The sequence below is a fragment of the Tinamus guttatus genome, unplaced genomic scaffold (assembly GCF_059628265.1).
Source record: "Tinamus guttatus ecotype Peru unplaced genomic scaffold, ASM5962826v1 Tinamus_guttatus_pri_ptg000023l, whole genome shotgun sequence".
Lineage (NCBI taxonomy): Eukaryota > Metazoa > Chordata > Aves > Tinamiformes > Tinamidae > Tinamus > Tinamus guttatus.
The window spans coordinates 1,886,707-1,903,092 of NW_028288557.1; the positions used below are offsets into that span (position 1 = coordinate 1,886,707).

Consider the following 16,386-nt stretch of genomic DNA (forward strand, 5'->3'; position numbering starts at 1 on the left):
GGAACTGCAAAACAAACAAGATTTACAAAAATCAGTTTTTAATACAGAGTCACCCTCCAACACGCTCTGCAGCATGCCCGGGAAGTCCAAAACATTACCCAAACGTGCCGTTTTCCCCAAGAAGCGTGACGAGCGGAGGGCTGCCGTGGGCTGCGCGCGGACGCGTTCATCGGGAGTGAGCAGTTTGCAGCGGGGTTTCCCCGGGCAGGGACACGGCCCTGCGCCCCGTCCCCCTTTCCCCAGCTCGGACGTCGTTTCCCTGCCTCCCCTTCGTGAGCTGGGGGATTCACTGCTTTGAGCACTGACTGCCCTGGGGGCAAGACCGCATGGAGCAGCAGCTGGGCCGTTGGGCGGAAGGTTCCGGGGCAGCGCTCTGGTCCCGGGGGATTTTTGAGCTAGGATCAGGGACGCGGCTTCGGTGAGGCAGCAGCTGGCTCCTGGAAACCGCCAAGTGTCTCTTTGGAGGTGAATTTTCCACCCAAAACCATCATCCAGCTGGAACCTGTGCTTAGACCCACAGATACCGGGGCTTGCCAAACACGTGGCACAGAGTCAGGACTCCATCGTGCCCTAGGATATACGTGAACTTTGTTGCTGTATTTTTTTCCTTTTTGCTGAAATGCCTCTCCAGGCTTTCTGCATTGAGTAATATTTTTATTAAGTTTTATTTCATATGCAAAGGCATTGCAGCCGCGCGGCGCTCTCCAGTTTGGCACAGGGGGCAGTGGTGGAGGTCCATGTCACATCTTAAAACCTAGATCACCTTCAGGACTCACTGTTGCAGGGACTCTGGGGACATGAGACAAGCAGCAAAGCGTTGCAGGAATAGCCTGAAGACTATTTATCCCGCTGCTGTCTGCAGTATGTACGTTTTTATTATTTCTTTACCACCTAGTAAGAAGAATAATGTGGGTTTTTTGTTGTTTTTTTAAAAGTCCCAGACATTTCATTTTGTGTGCTTCCCCTTCCTCCCCTTCTTTTTTCCTTCTGTAATGATAGCTGTTCTGTTGTTTTCTGTTTAGCATCTGGTCTAGGGATGTTCAGGATTGCAGTCAGAATTTACTGCTGCAAAAAGGTTTTCATTCTCTGTTGCCTTCGATTTTATTGCCATTTAATCCATGCTATACTGTAGACACCTTCAAATTGAGGAAAACCAGCATGTGATCCGGGTTTAGCTGTGAAAACTCCACCGAATAGCAAAGCAAGGGGCTGACATTTCCATGATTCATCTAACACCGCGCTGACCTTCTGCTCATGGCCCAGAGTAACAGTGTTACGTGTCCCTTCCGTTGGGTTTTGTGGAAACTCTCCGTCTCTGAATCCAGGATACCTCAAGGTGCCTCTTTCAGGTGGATATCAAGGCTGGCCTTCCCAGGTAAATTGATGCAGGCTGAACAAGCCCAAACTGGTGCTCCATTGAAGGAGACATCACGGTTGCTTAACACAAAATCCCTGACATTTTACTGAGAATTTATGGACTTGATTAATATGCCAAAATGAAAAATGTTGTGTGTGACAATATTTTTTTGCTTATATTTAGCCTTTCAATACGTGCTGCAGCTGAGAGAGCTGCTAATGAAGTCTGGCAGGATCACATTAACTCCGGCTGATTTTGGGTTGCAGCTCTGTCTTGGCTAGGGATATTTCTGCCTTAGCCCACGTTTTGGGAACATGGTGCCTTTTGGGTACGGTGTTGAGCCGTGGTCTGTCCTGCAGCCTCCGATGCCGGAGATGAGGAGCTTGGACGTGCTCTGCAGCCTCGAGCCTTTGCAGCCTGCCCTGCTTCATGCTTGGTTCCTGCTCGCCTCAAGCAGAAGGAATGGGATGCTAATTCCTCCGTATGAAACAGCCCTGCTGTATACAAGCGCCTTGTCTTTTTTGTTCAGTAACTCCGAATTTGGGAAACTGATGCTAGTGCCTTTTCCCTGCTAAAAACGGGAGGGCTGCAGCTTTCCTCTCGTTCGTCCGATTCACATGCCGGTGCCGAGGTGATTCCCAGAGCAGCCAGAATTCCCCGGCTCCCTAAGAGAGGGCTACGCTGAAAGCTGGATCTAAAATAATCCAAAGAGGGATCTAAATCATTTAAGGGGCGACTCACCTCCGCGCGGCCGAGCCCCGGCCCTCCCCACGCGTTTGCCCTTTGCTGTTCCCTCAAGCCTCGGGAAGACCTTTCCGCTCGTGGCGCCCTCGGGGACTAGCGTCACGGAACGCGCGCCGGCTGCAGCGTTGGCAGCGGCGCCACTTTCCAGACGCGGTTTTCGCTCGCCCGTTTCTAGCTGCGCGTTGAGTAGTTCCCCCCCAGCCCCAACAGCGCTGACTCAATGTGTGCTGTTACGTGCAGAAAGTTAGTATCTCACCTGGAAATACTGATCTTTCTATTCGTTTAATATATATGCCCTTATTATGTGTTTTTGTTGGTTTTTAATTACCAACCTTCTTGGCTTTCGTTCCTTGAGGCTGTCCTTCCAGCTAGCGTAGTCTGGACTAATCCTTGGAGAATTCAACATTTTGCCACGTGGCACTTCAGTCGTCATTAGACTTCAGTGAAGGTGGGTGAGCAGCCAGATTTTGGCTCCGAACAAGGTGAAACTCTTCTAAAAACGGCTCCACTTCTACTGATATCAACTCTTACCTTCATTTTTTCTTTATTTTTTGACTCCATTTTGACTTTATTTTTTGAAGGGCGACCTTTTCCAGGGGTTTCGTTGGTGCTGGGGCACAACTAGGATTTGTTAGATTGACTGCAGGAGTTGGGAGCAGGGGGATGCGCCTGTTCCTAAAGATGGACAAGAGGAATCCAGGCTTACATTTTCATCCTTTAAAGAACATAGCATAAACTTGCTCTCCTGACATTACTTTATAGTTTGCAGGAGGCAAAGAGAAGCAGCAACTTGTTGCCGCGGGTCAGCTGTGGGCAATGGCCAGAAACCCTCCTTCCCTCTGCAAGGGTGAAATAGGCTTTTACTTCTACACTTTTTCTTTTTCATTAACCGTATGGGAGACTCAATCAGATTAGCAGTATGTGACTAAAATCCATGTACAAATACTTGACCTTCCAAAATGCTTATAGGAGAAGGTATGCAGTAAGGGGAAGGACTTCAGGTGGAGGATTTCTCTTTTGTGCAGCAGAAATTGCAGAAACAAGTCATCAAGATGAGCGCGTGTTGCTGTGATGTGTTCGCCTGGTTCCTCTAGTGTTGCTGCATGCATTGGGTGTCTCTGGGGGTGCTGTGGTGCCTCAAGGTCCACGTGTTTGACTTCTCTACAAACCCGTGGCCTGTTTTCACTATACAATTACTATTTCTTCCAACTTAATTTCCCCAAGAGAGGGGTAAATGCTTTCTATATGCTGTGACTAATGAGGCATCCAGAGCTGCCCCTCGAGGGCCTCTGTATCTGTACAGAGTCACTGTGCTCCCAAAGCAAAGGTGGGGTGAAATTCTTCTCTTGGCTTTCAATAAATTAGTTGGGCCCCTTCACGCAGGAGGTCATATGAGGAGTGTTTTTCAGTGCCTTGCATGTTGTACAGCTAGTGGGAGGCCCAGGTTTGTCTTTATAGTTGCTGAGGAGCTTAAGCGTAGTCTTGGTTTAACGCTTCCAGTGGAAAGCCAGCTGGATAGGGTTCATTTGTCAGAAAAATGGTGTCTTTCTAAAAAGTGTTCACTAGTACTGGCTCTTCCCTTGCTGGAGAGATTTATGCAGCCCTTTCTTTTTTTCCTCGCCTTGATGTGTCACTCTTTGTATGGAAAATTTATTTCAGTTTTGGCTCTTGGTTCAGCGCTTGCCTTTCTTGAAGGCACCATTGGGTGTTGCTTACTATGTGGAGAAAAAATCATGATGTAAATGGATATTATATATGATGGGCATCATCTTCTATGTCCCAACTGTTGTATAATGTAAGTGCTTCCTTGCTCTGGTGCTGGTGGACGTAGCTGTGGTGTCAGAGGTAGTTCTCTTGTTCAGCCTTCTTAGAAGTGATTTGCACATAAAATGCCCGAAACCCGAGTTGGGTTTTTAATATCAACCTTCGTATCACAGGGCACAGAAAAGCATACAGCTCTGTGAACGTCTGCGCTTTGTGTTTCCTCGGCAGGCACGATCCTGGTTGACAACATGCTGATCAAGGGGACGGCGGGAGGCCCTGACCCCACCATCGAGCTCTCCTTGAAGGACAACGTGGATTACTGGGTGATCCTCGACCCCATCAGCCAGAGGCTCTATCTAAACAGCACTGGCCGAGTTCTGGACAGAGATGTAAGTCTGGGGCTTTCCTCCTCCGTAGGTTCTTTTTCCCGCCTCTGGGCGCGCTCACAAACACGGGGATCGCTGGGAGGCGGGAGCTGCCGCCGTTGCTCATCCCAGCGGCCGCGAACGGAGCTGACTTGATCCCTCTTTTGGGATCAAGCTTTATTGGGAGCCTGCAATAAGCAGCGTAGAGAAGAGTGCCTTGCGGGCCGGGAGGCCTCCTCAGAGTGCTGGGAAGTTTGTATCGGCTCGAGATGGATGAGTTTGTCTTCTTGGTGTGCTTTGAGACGCGCTCATTAGCAGCGAGTGCCCCATTTCCGTGTGCCAGTACAGAAGAGCAGCTAATTGAATCCAGCTGTTTGTAATTTAGTTTGTGCTCGCACAAGTGTTTTCATATGGGACCCTGGTGGCAAGGGAGGTCTTGGTGCAGCAGCAAAGAGGGGGCTGTGGCCCAAGGTCCCCAGCCACCATGGAGAAGACGGACAGGAGCTGGAGCCGGGCGATGGCGCCCTTCAGTTGGATGTATTTCATTTTGGTTTTTTTATTTATGTTGGAGCAAAAAGGAATAGGCTAAAACAAGAGGTGAGGTCAAGTGATCTATGTGCTTTCCTGAAGCAACCTTGTCAAATGCTTTGTTTTCCAAAATTAGTAACTAACTAAGCTCTCAAATATTTTACTTTACTATGAGTGCGTATTGCTGCTTTGCAAGAAAGTAGACTCAAGTCCCAAGGAAATGAGTGGGCGGTTTGCATTTTCATTATTGTATATAGGTAACAATATCAGAGCTGTTACACTGATATGGGATTATTACCTTGTTTTTACTATGAATTGTAAAACTGGAAAAAATGCTATGTACATATGGTGTATTAAATACATTTTTCTCCCTACAATTATAGAGCTGGGTAAAATTGCTCGTTTATATTTCCTTTTAAATTTACTGAGATGTGAATAGCAAAATTGAGGTTCAAGGTAACGGAGCCTGTTGCGTTGCAGCCCAACTGTACTAATATTTTGGTACCTTTATATGCAGGTAAATGGCCACATGTGGTTTCTATTAGTCACTGAAAATCAGTCTCCGAGGAAAATGAAAGCAGTCCTGGAAAAACTCAAGCTGCTGCCCAAGTGGAAACATTGTTTTTTTTTCTTCTTTCTTTGAACTTGAAACTTAAAATTCAGTTTTGGATGCTGATTCGCGAACTGCATAGATGTGACTGCGTAAAATAGGGCCGTATGCTCCTTTGCAGAGTATTGCCTTTTGGCCTGCCCCCCAAGAATGGCAGTGCATTTTTTTCCAAGCAAAATCAGAACCAAAATCCACAAGTTTTCCCGAACTCCAATAGTTGGGAAGGATGAGGAGAGAGAAATAGGAATGATAGGTAACAGAAACTCCTGAAAGTTGTGTTCATAATACATTAGTAACAGAGGCAATTAATTTGCCAGTATGTTTTTATGTTTATTGTCTGTAACTGCCCAACTGACTAGTGTTTTAAAGATCTGATTTTGAAAAAAATCCAAGTAGGGGCTCAGAAATTGTAGTCGTGAATATATCCATGGTCCTGCTCTGTGCCATGTGCTAACAGTCTTGTGCCAGTATTTATGTCCTTCTGGCTCTCTAGGACCTTATACCAATGTCCTTATATTTAAGACCGTTGATACAGAAGCAGTGAATCTGTGCCAATGAGAGCTTGTGTTGTTCGTACAAAATGTTTTCTCGGGGAAAAAACCTGCATCTTCTGTACTCATTTATCATATTTGGGGTATATTTGTACCTGAATGATACTGTGGAAGACTGCAGGAGTAGAGCCAGTCGACCCTTCCAGGTAACCAAGTTGTTTCTAAATTACTTGGCAAATGTAAGCAATAGCTTATTGCATTTATCTCTGACTTGACCTTTCAATTCAAATATTAACAAAACCAAGGTTAAAATGTGTGACATTTTCGAGGTATCCTTCAATAAGCAGACAATGCTCAGAAGATACAATTTTATTCTCAAGGAAAGCACAAAGGGGTAATTTGAAGATTTTAAAATCCCATTTTTGTGTTAGCACGTAGAGCTAGCAGATTCAGTCTGCAGAATATCACCTTGAGACATGTAGGTCGACTTGAAATATTGTTCCCACGAGTTGCATTCAAGACGTTCTCCAAGAAGCTTTTTAATCCAGACGTAGCAGAGGATTAAATACAGCTTGGTCTACAGCGAACCTGGGCAATGCTTGGAGGAGAGCTGAACTCTTCTGCAACCCCGAGGCAGGTTTTGGCTGGGAGTAATGTGAGTGTGTTTCCCCCTGCAGCCACCCGTGTCCATCCAGTCCATCGTGGTGCAGGTGCAGTGCGTGAACAAGAAGGTGGGCACCATCATCAACCACGAGGTGCGGATCGTGGTGAGGGACAGGAACGACAACTCGCCCCGCTTCCAGCGGCAGCAGTACCGCGTGGCAGTGAACGAGGTGACAACTTTTCGCCCTCTCTGTTTGTGTAGCAAGCTTGCTGCCAAATGCCACCTTTCCTTCACTTTTCATTTAAAATTGCAGGGAATTTGGAGATTTTAAGCTCCCTTCCGTTGATGCTGCCTTGGAGATACACAGTGCAGTCAACACACTTCATGTTTTTAGCATGCAAATCATTCTTTTTTCTTAATGAAGGCAAAGACAAAACACTTTCATGGGGGTGCTTGCCATATCGCAGAAGAAACTGGACCCTGAGGCTGTGTGCTGAGGAGTAGAACATCCATTTGTGTTAAGTTTATAAGCTGTTATACTACGTTGGGCAGTGGTTGCAACAAAACTGGACATAACACAAATGTATTTATGAAAAGCAAATGCAGAAACGATAGCTGAAAAGTTTTTGTTAACAATGTTGAAATTTGGCCAAGCGTGGTTTTAGTGCACTGGTGTATTGCTCTTTCTTTAAATGTCGTTGGGTTGAAGGCTTTTGATTTCCCTTTTAATGGTTGGAGAGGCCAGTGCAGCTCAGCAGGACCAAGTCCTGAGGCTGGGGAGGCTGCGAGTTGGACTTTGTATTAGTTGACTGGGCAGAAAGCACGAGCCTGCTGCCGCCTCGGGATCCAAAAGACAGTGAGGGAAAAAGCACCATTTAGAATAATTTACGGGGTGATTTTTAGCCAAATGCTTTGAGCATTTGCAGTGCTGCTGGGCAGAGATGCAGTGGTGTTGTCCTCCCACCAGCTGCAGCCCTGATCTAATTAGCTCCTTGGTTTCGTCTTATCCCTGTTCCGCTGCTGGCTCCCAGCAGGGCACCACTGTGCCCTTCGGCAGCTTAATGTGCTCGTTAATTAACCAAGGGGAGGGGGGGAAGGAAGTTCACAAAGGATCTCAGACTTCCTTTGGAAAGTTTTCCTGAGTGATTACTTTTTAATGATAGCTTATTCTGCTCCTAATTGGTGATGCCACCAGTGCATTTAATGGGAGGGGTGCACTGGAATGAGCTCATATTTTTTGCTTGCCTCAGGTCTTCTGGTTTCAGGTTCGCTGTAAGCTAGAAAGTGCCCAAACTTGTCGTACATTTGTAATATAAAAGAAATACTTGGGTGTTTACAGCTATGGCGCATCTGAGCATCACAAATTCCTCCTCTTTTTCTAGCCAGGAGCTTTGTCCCACGCGCATGTGTGGGGACCGGGTGTCTGCGGAGCCGTTTCGCCGGGCTCTGCTGGCCAGGGTCCCCTGGCAGCGTCCCCGGCCGCCTGGCGCCCGTGCTGCTGCCCTCGTAACCCCACGGGCAGCCCCCGTGCAGGCAGCGTCGCCGCGGGGGGACCTGCCTTTAGCAGGCACCTCTTTGGGGTCAGGTACCATGCGGGGGCTGTAGTTCAGTCACATGCTTTGCTGTCAGATCTTGTCAGAATTGAATTGAGCACGACATTGCAATTAATTTGTAGGCAAGCAGAGGGTAATGGTAATGGCGATGGAAATCTCAGTTTCACTAATCTCTTCTTGGCTTTTGCATTAAATATAGGTTGAGAATGAAGCGTGTGTTTTGCTAGAAATCCTACATGATGATGGGCTTGGTGTGGCCAGCTTGGGTCACAGTGGCCCCTTGTAGGTCATAAAGACTAAGGCACATGAAGCATTGGATGCTTCATGTCAACTACCCCAAATCCTTGGAAAAGAAAAATCTTAAGTAACAGATGGAAGAGAGATTTGGATCTGTTTGTGTGTTACCAAATCATCCTTAAAGAGCTTTCTTCTCTTTAGATGCTTGCATGTATGCAGGACCCTTGCGAAAGATGACCCAGAGTTTATATACATAGAGAAGTTAATGTTCCCTTCCAGGGCACGGCTGGTTCAAAAATGGCTCTTGCATCTTGTTGAAAAGTGGCCATTACATGCTTATTGAGGACATGGTGTTTGCAGGAGGCTCCTAAGGGTTCCACTAAAAGTTAAAGCTTTTCATACGCAGTTGCAGCACAATTGCTCTTCCAATGTCCTCGTTCGGGTTTGATGGACCTTGCTGGGCTTGGATGAGCCTGCTGTGGCAGTGCTATTTGTGATTAAATTACAATTAAAAACATCTTTCCTGTTCAGCTGCTTAGTTTAAAGCAGATCTTCTTTCCTCCCATGACTTAATTACACCTGCTTTTTGAGCCAAGTAGGTAACCATTTACAAATGCATTGGTTAGCATGAGTTAAAGGTAAAATTAATTGGCATTTTGTGTGTAAGCTGTAGTTGAGAAAATGAGGGTGTAATTAAGCTACTGGCCATTTATAATTGCCTGGGTTCTAAGACAGCTTTGGGAAATGAGTCTTCAGTGGTGCTATTTGGACATCTCGAAGAACGGAGCTAATCATCACTTTCAGGCTGCAACTACTGTAGGAAAAACAGCGCGAAGGCTTTGAGACAGCCAAGACTGGCTGGTTTATTTATATTTTACACAGCTCGGTGCCACTACTGTGTAAAGGCGTTTCTGGCTCCCTCCCAGAAGTAAAACAGTAGTATTGAAGGTTGATGCTAAATATTTTCCGTTGTTTAGGAATCCTGGGTAGGACTGTTAGCTTTGTGCCTTGTTTTCCATGCTCTTATTTTACATGAAAATAGCCCAAAAGGGTGTTTGCTTGGGAATAGGCTTGAGCACCGATACCGCTAACTCGGAGATCTGAGATCCCGCAGGAGGTCGAAGCCGAGTCCTCCAGGACGGGATCGCGTGTTGGGAAGCTGCAATGCAGGAGATGGGCAACTGCTCTGTAGCGTTCACAGAAGGGAAACACATTTTAGAAACATTTAACCTCATAAAGAATGAGAAATAGAAACTTTGCACTGATACATAGCAGGTAGTGGCTGTAAGACTCGCTGCTTGGATGTTTTATTTAAGCCTAATTTCTATTAACCAACCTCATTTCTTATAAGTGCAACTCTTAAGCTTGCATTTGGTAAGCCTTATTTTTTCATATTAATTTCTCTCATGGGCCTTGCCTGAATATTACAAATATTTTCACTAAGTTTATTATCATTTTATCACATCTTTAATTTGGAAATATTCAAAGGGTTTCTAGAATACCATTTGAAGTCAGTGTTACATGATTAAATAGGTACAGCTTTATAGCTGTAATTTCTTCCCTGAAACACAACTGTAGGGTTGATTTCTCTTAATGGTCTTTTTTTGTTTTGTTTCAGTTTTTTGCCTTTTTTTTTTTTTTTTTCAAAACTTAGTTGTCTTCAAACTTTGGCTTTGTGCTGCTGAGAATTGCAACCTGTGCTGAATTTTTCTAGCTTCTGGTACCGTTATTCATATCTATTTCCTTATGGTGTAGAAATAATTAATCTCTGCCTCTGCAGGTAGGCATCATCAAAAATATATTAGCTCGGAGTGATTAACTGTAAAATCTTACTTTGCTCTGCTGTTTAGGTGCAAAATTATTTATTTTCAACTTTGTAAATAGGCAATAATAGGAAAATTTCTTCTCCAAAATGTTTTATGGGAGTGTTGAGCAGGCCTGCATGTGTATCTGAATTTCCAACAGATGTAAATCACGGTGGAGACAGTTTTTAAGCATTAAAAGCTGTTAACTGTGGAAGAGTGAGATTTATTGTGGGTGTTTTCTCTCCAGTTCTTTAATTTTACTGTTTGGAAATCTGCCTCTCTTCATGCTGTTCGCCTGAGCTGTGAATTAACGCATTTTCCAGTGTAATTTCACAAGTATTTGATTGCTCACAAGAAAGCAGTGGGAAAACAACATCCTTCTGGTCTATATTTAAAGTTATGAGACTCTCTGTGTGTCTGTGCTCGCATGTAATAATATTTATGTGGTTTCACATTCTCATGAAGACATTGCTGAAGAAATTCTATTTACTGGCTGCCAGCCGGTAAATTTGCTTTAGAGACTAGTGCTATGGAAACTTCGGTGTTTTTTCGCTTGAGAAATGCTTCTTTCTGCGGCCCTTGCTTACCCGGAGGGATTTAAAGGCTCTTTCACGTTTTCCTGTTCCTACAGTTGACTCCGGTGGGTACAACCATCTTCACGGGCTTTTCTGGCAACAGCGGTGCCACGGACATCGACGACGGGCCCAACGGGCAGATCGAGTACGTCATCCAGTACAACCCCGACGACAAGGCAAGTCAGCGAGAAGTGGTGGGCATGTCCTGGTCTCGGAGCCTTGGTATTTCCTAAGATAGCAAGGAAAAGAGGAGGAAGGCAAGGCCAGCTGTAGGAACCAAAGACCTGAGCTGCTCGTTGGCAGATAAAGAGGACTTTTCTGCCTGGGTCGCTGCTCCTGCTGGGTGGCAATATGGAAAAGATGAGCACGGTTAAAGAGACATTGGTGTGGGAGCCCATCGCAGTTCATGGGTTCAGTGGTGTTCAATCTCCTCTTAACTTCCACAGGCTTCCAACAGGACCTTTGACATTCCTCTCACTTTGTCCGGAGCTGTAGTTTTACGGGAAAGGCTCAATTACGAAGAAAAGACTCGTTACTTGGTGATTGTTCAAGCAAATGTAAGTATCTCAAAACAGCCATTTACGCTGCCGATTGTTTCCAGGTTATTGGGAGTTTCCCAAGGAAAAGAAAAGCCTTTCTTGAGTTGCAGGTCTGATACACACTTCTGAAGTTGCTGCTGTCAAAATCTTATTTAGGATCTCCGTTGGTGCTTTCGTTCTTTGAAAGCTTTGACATATTATTACCAGAAAAGTTTGCCCAGGGTGTGCAACAAGATGATGTTTTCAGCACAAGAAACGAGTTGTATATTTTCAATGTAGGCCACATGGAAAAGTGCATTTTAATGTCGCTAAGCATTCCTCTTCGGATACATCTAGCGACGCTAATTAGATCTCAGATGAGTTTAAGGGACATTATTTAGTTGTGTCCTTCAGGTTGGAAACTCACTTTTCTGTAACAAGGTGATTTTTCTTTCAAGTCCTACTGTAGGTGCGTTTAAAGGGTTTTACAGAGTGGTGGGTGATGTGTGCCAAGGATAAAAGCAAATGTTTAAACCATAGCTAATACATCTGTCATCAGAGAAGCCTTTGGTGCCCTTGAGAGCAGCGAGAGCTTTTTTCTGCCTTGGTGCTTCTCATAAGAAGTGAGATGAAAATGCTCCTTGGGTTGTTTACGGCTGGTGTGGTGGGACTTCATTTGTGGGCAAATGCGGGTGCTCCGAAAGGAGCTTAAGACAGCTTCCTCCTGAACTCCCACACCTGAGGTGGTGGAACCTGTGCTCCCGAGGTCCTGCCGCCCGCTCTCCTCCACGTTTTGCCGTGTGCTCAGCCCTTCTCCTGCAGGCTCAGAGGCACTTCTGCACCTGCAGATCTCTGCCAGCTCGCTGACCCGCAGAGCTGTGGCACTTAACACGAGCCCTGTCTTCTTTTCTTTATTTTCCCCTGCAATCACTCGCTTCGCTGCTCCGCGCCGCGTGCTCCGAGGCCTTGCCCGGGAGCTTCCCCGTTGCATTTCATGAAGCCTCACAACTGTGCGGAGTTCTCCCCCCACATTGGATTAATTCACTGCGCAGCGGCACTTCCGCTGCGCTGATCGCGTTAGCAGCGATCACTTCCAGCTCTTGCATCCTGAAGATATTACCTGGAATTAATGATCCTCGACGTGAGCGTTGAGCCGCTATTACCCGACAGGCCCCCGTGGGTGAAGGCAAACAGGAGCAGATGAGCTCCTGGTGGTGCCGCCTGCTTCGCTTCCCGTTAGAGCTCGCCTGGTTTGCTTGCCAGTGACCATGAAGAAAACCAAATTTGGCAATTCCCAGAGTGGGAAAAAAACCCAATTCCTTAATAAAAATAGATTTAAAAAGCTTAGGCAAAGCAACAACTGCTGTCATACTGATTTTTTTTTTCCCATTTGGTCTAAATGCTTCTTAAGCTGAGTGCAAAGAGCTGGATTCCTCTCCAGTGCCTCTCAAAAGATTGCCACATGCATTTTTAATCTATGGAAGCGCCGTGATATCTCTCCTGTCGCAACTAAGCGATGCTGTGGTCCCCAGCATCATGGTGCCCTGACCAGGGGTTGGTAGACCTGCATGGAACTGTATTTCCAACCATAAACGAGGGGCTCTTTCTGTGGTACAGATAGGCTGCATCTTTATGAAGTTTGACTCGTATCTTCATTTGATGCGTTTCCTGAAAATGGGTTTCTCGAGTGTATTAGTTGTGAGTGACAGGTGCTTACTTAAAGTAAATTCTTAATAAAAGTGATTCTTTTTTTGCATGTTTGGAGCCTTGGTTGACTTCAAGACTGTAGCTGTGAGGCAGAAGTTTGTGTAATGAGTTATTTCCCCTCATTTTCACACGTGTTGGCTCTATGTTTTGCACTTAACATTAACCTCACGCTGTTTTGTAGCCCCTAAGTTCAAACAACTGCATCAAGCGACCTGTTCTTCCCACAGGACCGAGCCCAGAACCTTAATGAGCGAAGAACAAGTACGACCACGCTCACGGTGGACGTGCTTGACGGGGATGACCTGGGGCCCATGTTTCTCCCTTGTGTCTTGGTGAACAACACTCGGGACTGCAGGCCGCTCACCTACCAAGCGAGCTTGCCGGAACTGACCGATCCTGTAAGTCGTCCTGATCTTTCCTTCACGTGTATGTCACTACCACTAGCGTGGTCACAGGGGCTTTCTGCAAGGTTTTAGGTGCTAAATAGAATGAACCATGGGGAAATATATAGGTGGTGAAATGCTGGCTCTAATGCAATGGCAAACATCAAGGAATGTTTTAGTTTGGAGAAGAGGAGGCTCAGGGGAGACCTTATCACTCTCTACAACTACCTGAAAGGAGATTGTAGTGAGACGGAGGTTGATCTCTGCTCCGGAATAACCACAGATAGGACAAAAGGAAATGGCCTCAAGTTGTGCTGGGGAGGTTCAGGTTAGACATTAGGAAGAATTCCTACATGGAAAGAGTGGTGAGGCCTTGGAACAGGCTGCCCAGGGAAGTGGTGGAGTCACCATCCCTGACAGTGCTCAAGGAACGTGTAGATGAGGTGCTTAGGTACACGGTCTAGCAGGCGTGTGGTGAAGGGCTTACAGCTGGAGTCAGTGGTCTCACAGGTCTTTTCCAACCATAATGATTCCATGATTCTAAGACAGTTCTAGGTTATTCCCTTCAGCATCGCTGCTGACCTTAGGAGAACGATTTTCTGGGGCTGAGGAGCTAGTTGGATGTCTTGAGAGAAGATCAGTTCTGATCTACCTAGTTTTGGTCAAGAGGCAGTAGCACGAGTCACACTTATTGCACGTAGACGCTTGGTTAAACATGCCAGTTAATACGTGAGTGATGGGCTCGTTTTGGGCCGATTGCAAAAGGAGGAGGGAAAAGGTTCACCGTTTTTTTGATGCGAGAAGATGCTTGTTCCCCTGCCATCCCAGAGGTGATGCTCAGTGAAACTGTGTGTCCTCAGAGAGCTGGTTTTATGTGAATTTATTGATTCAGCAACACGGATTCATCAGCATGAGTAGCGACCAAGTGCTGAGCCACAAAACGGTGTCGCTTAACTACTGTCCGTTAGGCTGCCAGCGTTTTGTGTTTGCTTTTTGGCTTCTTTTTTGTGTCAGACAGCAGCTTGGCTGATCGGATAGATGAGATGAGATGAGAAAACATCTCTGTCGATAAACTGACTCTGATAAACTTGAGGTTTAGCAACGTGCCTAGCGCCGCAGATGGTTCGATACACCTAGGACGTGTGAGCTCAAAATTTGTATGTGATACCTCAACTATTTACCTGACTCCTAAAGGCTGAAACTTCTAGAACATTTATATAGATATAATGCATTGAAAGACTGAGCTAGTAAACCCAGGTATTATATTTTCTGAGAGCAACGGCTAGTATATTGTCTTGAAAACAAAATTTTACATACACACACTCACGTGCGTTTATGTATATATTTAAATGCATCCTTTAAGCTGCACAATACCATGACCATGGTAGATGCCTGCAGATGCATCTCATGAAGGATGCATTTGTGTCCTCTAGCTGGTCCAGGTGTGCTTGACTTTCTTAGGTTTTGTCCCTTTTTATACTTACGCTTTCCAGTATTGTGCAGAGGGAGGAATTAAATTAGCAGCAAAAAAGCAAAAGAAAGTTGAATCAATGTCATGAGTTGCTGAGCTACTTTTTCAATAAGCTCCGATTGATCATCGGGTTGTGTCGGATAATTATCGGTCCCTGTGAATACCCACGTGCTACCTGATACCCCTCTGCTCTTTTTGTGCTTCTCCAATTTAAAATTGCACACTCGAAACCACCAGCTGTGCTGTGAGAGGACGATGTTTATTAATGCCCCACGAGGACTTTTGTTTAGAAAAAGGTGCTTTTTAATTTTATTTTTATACTAATTACCCTCAGTTATGAATACTGTCTGCAAGGGACAGAGATATTTTCTTGACTTTCATGTATGCAAACCATCAAGATTAGCATGCTGTGTCAATAACGTAAGAAATTACTATGTAATAAATACAACAAATCCTCTATGTGTCTGGATGGGAGGCAGAGCTTTTGGAACCAGAGTCGTGCAAAGAGTTCCCACCCAACAGCAAAAATATCTTTTATATCCAACTGCTACTTGCATGGAATGTGCCAAGGGTTTGAGGCTGGTGCCCTGTGGTACCTTCTCAGCACTCGCTGTCTGGCAAGGAAAATGGTTTAATTATTTATTTTTGTTTTATTGAGCTTGACTGTCAGGAAAGGTAAATTCATGCCCCTGTGTTTTTGGCTTTCAGCAGTCATCCATGAGGGCCGAGCGCTCCCACTTCTTCCATGAGATGTTCTCCTTCGTGCCACAGGCGCTTTATTAAACCAAGCACACGTATTCATTTCCACTCAGACTCAAATTTTACTTTGCAAGATGCAGAGGACTATGTGTTTCAATGCCACTAAGGGAAATATCCTAAAAGTACATGGTAGATCCCGGGTCAAAAATCTTCTGTGAGTTGGGATTTTGCACCGTACAACAGCAGATGGAAGAGTCTCACCACCTGGGTAGCTCCAGGATTGCATGAGGAGATGCTTGATGGGGTTTTTGGTTTGCTATTATATTTCATGTTCACGCAGCCCTTTTTGTTTCTGATCCTTTCTGCAGCCTAAATATTGGTTAGATGTTTGGGGCTTTTCCCTCCCCATATCTATTTCTTTGTCTTTTTTTCTTCATGAAAATCTCAGCTCTGTCTTCCGAGTAGCCATTTCAACAAATCCCACACAAAATGTGCCACGTTCATCCTTCGTGGTTCATCCACGTTCAACCATAACAGCTTTGGAAATGCCTTCAGGAGGGATTTGCAGCTCTGCCTTGTCGGGCTGGTTCATGGGCAGGAAGTTAGGAAAGGAGCCCTCTTAGACCCCGTGGCTTTGAGCAGCCCCGTCACTGCGGGCTGAAGGGTGAGCTCATGGACCCATTTCTCAGGAATTAATTTTGCATTAGGAATTTAGATAAAACCTGAGACTATACGATGAGGATAGGAAAATGAAGACCGATGTCCTTGATACCTGTGCGTTGGTCAATATTTTAGATATTTTTTTGATCAAGGGTGGCCAGTTGCTCATTATAGCCAAGTTACTTGCAGTCTTGTTGGGCGATAGCAATTTTTCTGTTCAAATTTAAGCATAGATGCATTGATGAGCTGATTCTTGAATTGTTTTGGAAGGTGGAAAGCTTTCCCAAGCAAGGATAAAATCCATCCTGGCTGCAG

At 45.4% G+C, this 16,386-nt stretch overlaps 1 protein-coding gene across 3 annotated transcripts in view; it reads left to right on the plus strand.

The window, feature by feature from the left end:
- PCDH15 (protocadherin related 15) overlaps positions 1 to 16,386 on the plus strand; it is a 133,479-nt gene that overhangs the window by 29,565 nt on the left and 87,528 nt on the right. For all 3 annotated transcript variants that reach the window (XM_088525418.1, XM_088525433.1, XM_088525423.1), the window contains exons 3-7: positions 4,094 to 4,254; positions 6,537 to 6,692; positions 10,690 to 10,809; positions 11,080 to 11,190; positions 13,086 to 13,256. In XM_088525418.1, the coding sequence (XP_088381544.1) occupies positions 4,094 to 4,254; positions 6,537 to 6,692; positions 10,690 to 10,809; positions 11,080 to 11,190; positions 13,086 to 13,256 (719 nt within the window). The remainder of the gene's footprint in view (positions 1 to 4,093; positions 4,255 to 6,536; positions 6,693 to 10,689; positions 10,810 to 11,079; positions 11,191 to 13,085; positions 13,257 to 16,386) is intronic.